Here is a 7,787-nt window from a genome sequence, read left to right on the forward strand (position 1 = left end):
GACTAGTTTGTAGCACATCTTCAGATCCGCAGCGATTCTACGCCATTCCAGCGAGTGTAAACCCAGAAATTGAAGTCTCTGGCAATAAGATAGACCGCTCATGCCAGGTATTCGTTTAGTAAACGACCTCTGTGGCTTTTCGAGGAGCTGTATGTCCTTGATTTTGTAAGGGCTCCATACTTGCGAACAGAACTCCAGGGTCGGGCGAACGTACACACAGAAAGCATATGACAACGTATGCGCATCACACTTACGGTATGCCGTACGTAACATATATGAAATTCTATTAGCTTTGCAGACTATGCCATGATAATGATCAGTGAAATCCAGAATGCGGCTCATTGCAATACCTAAATCCACGCATGTATCCAATTGCTGTAACGTTTCATTACCTAGTTGGTAATATTCAGGATCGGTGCGTCTACCTAAATGCATTGATCCACTTTTTGATGATGAAATAGGTAGCTTATACTGACAACTCCACTGGAAAAGTTGTTGGCATGCAATTCTTAAGCCCCTAGTGTTTTCCACTGGAGAGAACAACTTCACGTCATCAGCGAATTGCAATAGAGAGATGGGTGACACAGCCTGAGTAATATCGTAAGTGTACAAAGTAAATAAGATCGGGCCTAACACCGATCCCTGGACAACTCCGCTAGGCACATGACATTCTCTAGACATGACGCTGGCTACACGAACCTGATGAACTCTGTCTGACAGCAGTTCTTGAATTATCCTCACAACTTTATCCGGAACCCCCATGCAAGCTAGCTTCCTCAGTAGTTCGCAAGATTACAAACTCGAGAATTTCCGTTAAAAAAAAAACGAAACAACAAAATTTATGGAAAAAAACACGAGAATGTCCCGTAAAAACATGTCATTTGGTCACAGTACGTCATTCGGTAGCGATACAACTACACCCGCGACGCTCTTGTCGATTCTTCTTTCCCAAGTAAAATAACCAGTGCAAACCGGTTGTAGTATTGAAAAAAACACGCCAACGGCGCGATTCTGTCGTGATCAACAGACGACGAGATAGCGACGCGAACAATACGTTCTTTGTTTACTCGACGCGCAAAGGAAGTGCGAATTCTATCGCGTCGAACAAATCGTTTTTGCACACAATGGAGTCGTTTAATATGAAATTCGTGGCTGAAGTCAAAAAATATCCTGAATTATATGACTTCACCAAACCTAATTATTCGATACAGGATTGCGTCGATAAAGCTTGGAGGGAGATCGCCAAGGTAACCAAACTGCCAGGTATATGATCCATTATATTATTTTACTGTTTTGCGAAACCGCACGGTTTGTTGGTCGCGTGTTGCTCATTCTTCACTGTCCTAAAACTTACGCCTTATTAGAAACTGGGTATACTTTATTAATTTTGTGATTGAAATACACTTGTTTACTATTCAGGCCCGTTACAGAAATTTCGTTCGTGGGGGGGGGGGGCGGCGGCAAAGTGATAGAACAATAGTTTTGGCCATTTTCCCTTTTTTCGGTCATTTTCTCACATTTCGGGGGGGGGGGGGGGAAGGGAACCCAGACCTCCAAGTCTTCCGCTACGGCCTTATTACTATTGGTCAAGAACGAAACTAAGGAGGGGTTTGGTGTCCCGAGCGTTGAGTTTACTATTCAGGAAAAGGGCTGGGGGGGGGGGAGGAATTTGAGAAAGGGCAGAAGACAGTACAAATTCCCAAAAGGACTGAATTATTCAGAACTCGGGGGGGGGGGGAGGGGGAAATCGGAAACGCAGACACAAGAGGAGACATTCAATAAAGCGTACTTTTCTTTACCATGTGACAAATTTTACCAATTTCTTTGCATATTTTGACACTGCGTTTTTGGACAGCTTTAAAATGTTTTTATGATTTGTTTGTTTTATAATTGTTTGTTAATATCATTAAAAAGAAAATTTCGTATTGTTGTGCTTTGAGGTTTTCTTCCGATCTATTTATAATCAAACTTCTATCGTGGGGAAAAAATGCAACCTATTTAAATTTTTTTTTAATTCAACAATTAAGAGCATCTCAACCCTTTAATGGTTTTTTAAAAACTTTCCTGATCCACGCTGAAAATAAAAGCTTGTAAAGAACTCGAAATATTTTGGGTTGACCGAAATAATGCAGATCACGTTTGACGAGATATCTCGGGATTGCCGCTATAAGGGTTAAAAAAAATGGTTCAGACAAAATTTTAGGACAGAAAAAATATGTGGTGGTTGGGCAAAGGAGCCAGAACCTAGGAGCTGACACCATTTGAGCTCCCCCCCTTATAAATTTTGTAAGTGGGGGGGGGGAGTTTGAGCGTCCCCTTACAAAATACTATATTATTGGCGTTCCCCCCTCAATAATTTCGGAAAAAAACAATGCAATGCGCCTTCCCCCAACCCCAATGCTTTCTGCATGTCATCGCCTCTGTAGTTTGTTCGCATCAAATAGTGTTTTTTGTTAAATAGAAGCACGCACAAGTTTATATTGGTGAGAATTGCACCAGAAAAGTTGTCAAACGTTGAAAAAATTGCCAATTATAGCTAAAATGGCCAATAGCAATGAATTAAAATTAGGGCTGGGAATCGATTAAAATTTTTAACTGGTCAATCAAAATTTTTAAATCGATTAATCGAATATTTTTTGTGGCCATATAATGTTAATAAATTTTATAAAATATATTTATTCATTTTACCATAGACATAAGATTAATTTTTGGTTAATTAATTTGGTTATATTATATCTATGCATTTCACTCACCTATTCGGTAGATGTAAACAAATATAGCAATAGGTTAAGAAATTATGGCTCCCCGCTTCAAGCAATTTAATATGCTGAACATAATTGCCAAAACATTTTTTTTTAAAATCGGTTATTTTTGGTTATTATTCACTGATTTCGAAACTACATTCGATTATATTGTTTCTTGTTTTAATAGAAACTTCTCTCGCATGGTACTTGTGGAGATGAGCTGATGCTTCCAGGAATACGAAAAACTACTGTTAATAGTGGATACAATAAAAATTTTGGTTGTTATCTAAAACTCCCATCAAACTCAATTTGAAACTGGAATCATCAGTTTTCGTTGAATCTAATTTGATCAAAATATTGATTCAAATAGTTTTAAATATGGTCACTTATCCAAAATATTATTGTGTACAATAGGATTTATAAGTTATCTAATCGGTTTTTCCAAAAAATCAAGTTATTAACTTGACAACCTTAACTTCACAAACTTTTATTAAAAATTTTGTTCGTATTAATAGAGTCGATCAACTCAACTAAAATTTTTAACTGCGATTAACAATTGATCGATTAACCGACCCGATTAATCAGACCAGCCCTAATTAAAATGTGCTTGGGGGGGGGGATAAAAATATAAATATATGGGGAAAGGAAATGTCAACATATTTTTGTCGTTGGTTTTCTGTGGTTCCCAACTTCAAGGCGCAAATGCGAGCCGATCTCCCTGTTAAAAAGTCTCGCCACAGAGAGCAACAGTCCTACAACGATAAATCATTCAATCATAACACTTCACTCATAGTTAGAAAAAAAACTGGTGGCAGATGGCAGCACTACACATAACAAACATTACACAGAAACAAACTTTACGTCAGGTTGCACTACACATACACGCACATTCCCGCATGTACCTATTCGTTGGGGGGTTCCGTGGGGGGGTGCATTTGGGGTGTAGCAGTAGTAGGTAGGGTCTCCAAAAAATGGCTCGGGGTTCCATGATGTTTTTAAGTCAGCCACCTCGTTGGGCAGTTTGCCTGTTGTGGCGTTGTATTTGTATTTGTAATTATCATAATATACGTACAGGCGAGTCCGGATATAACGAAGCCGCCCGGATATTTGAGAAACATTCACAATATCCGATATTCATTATAACTGATACATGATAAATGCTCGAGTTTAATACGGGAAATCCACCCAAAACAACGTTTTCCTACCTATGGTCCGCGGACTAGAGGCGGTGCTCAGACTTGGAATTTTAATTAAAATGAAAATTATTCGCTCGTTTTTATATTAACGATATGCACAAACTTGTGAACAAAATATTAGAACCAATATACTCGAGTCAGTAGTTCTCAAAAACTGGTCGTCGCGTCAACCTTTATCAAGATTGCAATATTAGTGTGTGTGCCTGTTCAGTGCTTTGAAGTGATTCTTTATTAGACTATTTTGGAGAGCCGCGGGTAAGCGTTGACTGGAGGAAGGGAGCCGCAGGATGACAGAAACAGAAAGAACTGCTTCTTCATCGAACTGTTATGGTCCTGATGGCAAAAACTGAGAAACGTTGACAAAGGTGTTGTGTGTGTGTGTGTGTGTGTGTGTGTGTGTGTGTGTGGGGGTGGGGAAGGGTTATGACGTTGCCCCCCTCTTTATTCGTGCAGTTTTGGGAATTAACAGAGCTAACGCGCTATATATATAGCTAGAGATCGTCATTTAGCTACAGATGGTACTGACGTAATACCCATAGCATTACTCGGGAATACCTCAGTAATACTTTCCATCAGAACTTTGTTTCTGAAATGGATAAAATTCCATTCTTGCAAAAAAAAAGAAGAAAAACATTCCTCAATATATGGCAGTTCGTTGTAATCGATTAAAAGCTCACTGAAAAACCGATACTTTGTAATATCAGATATCATTATAAGTAGGATCGACTGTATAAAAAATTCATATAACAATTTAAATCAATTTTCATTCTTGTCCGACTTATTTCCCAAGTCTCTAAGTACAATATTCGCTGAGATAGTCGAATTCAAAAATCGGAGAAAAGTTAGGAAAGCGCTTCACAAATGAGGGAAAAGAGCGTTGTCCGTTAGTTTTGGAATAACTTTTCATAATTTTTCTCAGATTTTTGAATTCAAATATCTTAGCAAATATCGCACTTAGAAACATGGAATTTTTTTAAATTGGGCTCAGGAGAGACAGGGCAACAACTTTCTAATTGGTAGTTACAGGACAAGGGTAAGTAGGACCGTATAAAAATTTAGATTTTTTTAAATTCTGTTACATACTGTATTCTCACTCTAAAAACTGGGAGCGGGTAATTTTGTAAATTGAAATCTTACCTCTATTCCGGACAATTGATGAGATAAAGGCCACATTAGGAATTACAGGACACCCTGTATAGTGGTTGATGTGTATTAACAGTTGACGTGGGAAGCGCAATATTCGATTAAGCGCGGAAAAGTCGTTGAAATAATATTTTAAGCTGGAAACTAACAGTATCTATGAGAGGAATTATCATGCGGGATGATTTTAGTAATGCGATTTCATTACGGGCTGTATGCGAATTTTTTTTATGAGCAGAAAAAAAATGAAATGCACTTTTTATATTAAATTTTTTCTCTCAAGTGAGCTCGGTTGATGCTGATATATTACAGTCGAATCCCGTTATAATGAACTCCAAGAGACCAGAGAAATCCCTTCGTTATTACGAAATTTCGTTATAAAGGAATTCTAGGTTTTTGCATTGTTCCTATGTAAACCTATCTGGAGGATTCAGAAAAATGTTCATTAAATCGAGATTTTCGCTATAACGGTAGTCGTTAAAACGGGATTCGACTGTATTCGCCTATGTATTCTTGTGCGTATATGCTTAATATTTTTATGTTGCAGTGACCGAGTGCAAGGAAAAATGGCGGAACTTGAGGACTTCTTTCGTAAGGAAGCACAAACAATTTCGAAGTGGATCGGGAATGAGAAAGCCATACTATTTGAATGATGCGATGCAGTTCACCATACCCTTTATCAAGAAAGCAGTTGGAAATGTCCGATCCATCCCTATTGAAGATTTCGAGATAGCTGACCAATCGGAAAGCTATGCATCGAGCAATCCTTCAATACCTGAACAATCCAGAACCCCAGACTCATCCCTACAACCGCCATTGTCGACTTCTGTGACCACAAACACTGTTCCTTCACCATCCTCACTGATTTCGCAGAACATTTCTGAACAATCTGGAAGTCAAGAATCCTCATCTCCGAAACCTGAATCAACCAAGAGAATAATACGCGGAAACAAGGGTGCTAACAAGGTCAGTGACTACGAGACTACTTTCACTGAATATTTTGCGACCAAGAAGGCTAAAATTGATGCCACATCTTTAGAGGAAAGAAGAGACTCAATGGAGCAATTCCTAAAAAGCCTTTTACCGGATCTCATGACAATGACAGATGCACAACTGAGAGCCTATAAACGGCGGTCCCTGGATATCATTGACGAAATCCTCGGCACTACCCCTTTTGAGATTTTCTGCAACCAGACTGTTTCTCAACCTGTAGCATCGATGCCTCAGTCTCCAACTCCTAGCCCTGCATCATCATTGCATTCAGAAGTGATGCTCGACTGAACTATTTTAAATTCAATTCATTAAATTTGTGAATTATATCTTATTTTGATCGGATTGTAAATAATAAAAAGGTTCCCTTAATGTAACTAAATGCTCTTCAGCGTCGGTAAGATGTCTGAGTGATAAAGGATCCGAAGCGATCTAACAGCAATTAATTTTAATGCAACTATATTAATTTAAACTTGCAGCTCTTGCAAGTTCAAACCGAATCAACATCGATCATTTAAGTTGAGATACGCACGGCTCATACACAACAACCGGTCATGTTCCTACTCTGATTCCGAACACACTGTGCTTACAATAGTTTTTATATAGAACTCGGCGCACGCTGTTTACGTCACGAGTATCACTTCATTCGCATCTTTGGCCATCACAGTTCCTCCCTTTCAAATGAAGTGCAGGTCAGTCTGTCCGGTGGTCTTGTTTGTCTTGTACTTCGTCTTGGAAACCAATCTGGTTCTGGTTGGACGTTGTGACAGCCGGTTCAGGCATTTTGTTCATCTCCGAAGTTTGACGTGGCACTGGAACCATCGGTCCTGGATATTCTGTCGAACTGGTCCCTTTCAATAGAGGATTTTATGCATCGACTCTGTCTTCTATCGGCAAGTTTGACACTGGAGGTTGACCACCTGAAAAAGATTCTAGAACAGAAGATTTAGTTAGAGGAACATTATCACCAATATTTTGCATTTGATCCACATTGAGATGGCATACATCATCAATAGCTACACGATAATTTAATATATATAATCCTTGTCGTTCCTATGAGCGGGTCCGTTCCGCTCATAATTATTCGTTAATTATTTGAATATAAAGGTAATTAGTTAAAATTGTTAATTTATTTAAATGGTTAATTGTTTAAGGATTATTTTGTGTTTAAAAGATTAATTGAAAGGTGACTAGGTAACAGGTGTGGTATTGAGACTTTGTGTTTGGTAACTTGACTTTGGGTAGTTGTAAACAACACGTGCAGGGCGGCCACGAGTGATATAAGATTATGTAAGAAAGGAAGAACGTGCTTTAGGCCAACTGCCGGTGAAGCACAATTCATCTGGCAAGGTATGAAGCTACGAAATAACAATGTAAGATGGAAAATACCTGAATAGTGGATGTTAATGGATTCGGGACCTTCACTGAAAGGAAGATGCAATTTGAACGCAACTTGAAAAGAGAGAGGATATTGAAGAATGAGGAGATTAGAAAGAGATCGAATCGTCATGTATAGGCCACCCTTAAGCAAACTGTCGGTACGACTTTCACACGGGTGTATAACCGTCACCTGGCATGCTCAAGGCTTGGTGACAAGAGAAAGGTGTTTTTCTAAAATACGTGAATAGGAGCTGTTACGGAATGAGATTCGATTCTTGAGGCGTAGGTGTGGAGAAGTTAGGGAGAGCGAGAATAATGAAATGGACGTAAGAGAGGA

The 7,787-nt window shown here is 38.9% G+C and overlaps 1 protein-coding gene across 1 annotated transcript; it reads left to right on the forward strand.

Annotated features, from left to right (window-relative positions):
- The first annotated feature begins 1,073 nt into the window (after positions 1 to 1,073).
- Positions 1,074 to 7,055, forward strand: LOC149076010 (uncharacterized). The gene is made up of 2 exons (XM_089245480.1): positions 1,074 to 1,263; positions 5,628 to 7,055. The coding sequence occupies exons 1-2, from the start codon at positions 1,125 to 1,127 to the stop codon at positions 6,359 to 6,361; spliced, it is 873 nt and encodes a 290-aa protein (XP_089101606.1). The 5' UTR covers positions 1,074 to 1,124; the 3' UTR covers positions 6,362 to 7,055.
- Positions 7,056 to 7,787: the final 732 nt, after the last annotated feature.

The sequence above is a fragment of the Pholcus phalangioides genome, unplaced genomic scaffold (genome assembly GCF_987345545.1).
Source record: "Pholcus phalangioides strain wild (caught in Gottingen) unplaced genomic scaffold, Ppha-v1.0 ptg000015l_1, whole genome shotgun sequence".
Taxonomy (NCBI): Eukaryota; Metazoa; Arthropoda; class Arachnida; order Araneae; family Pholcidae; genus Pholcus; species Pholcus phalangioides.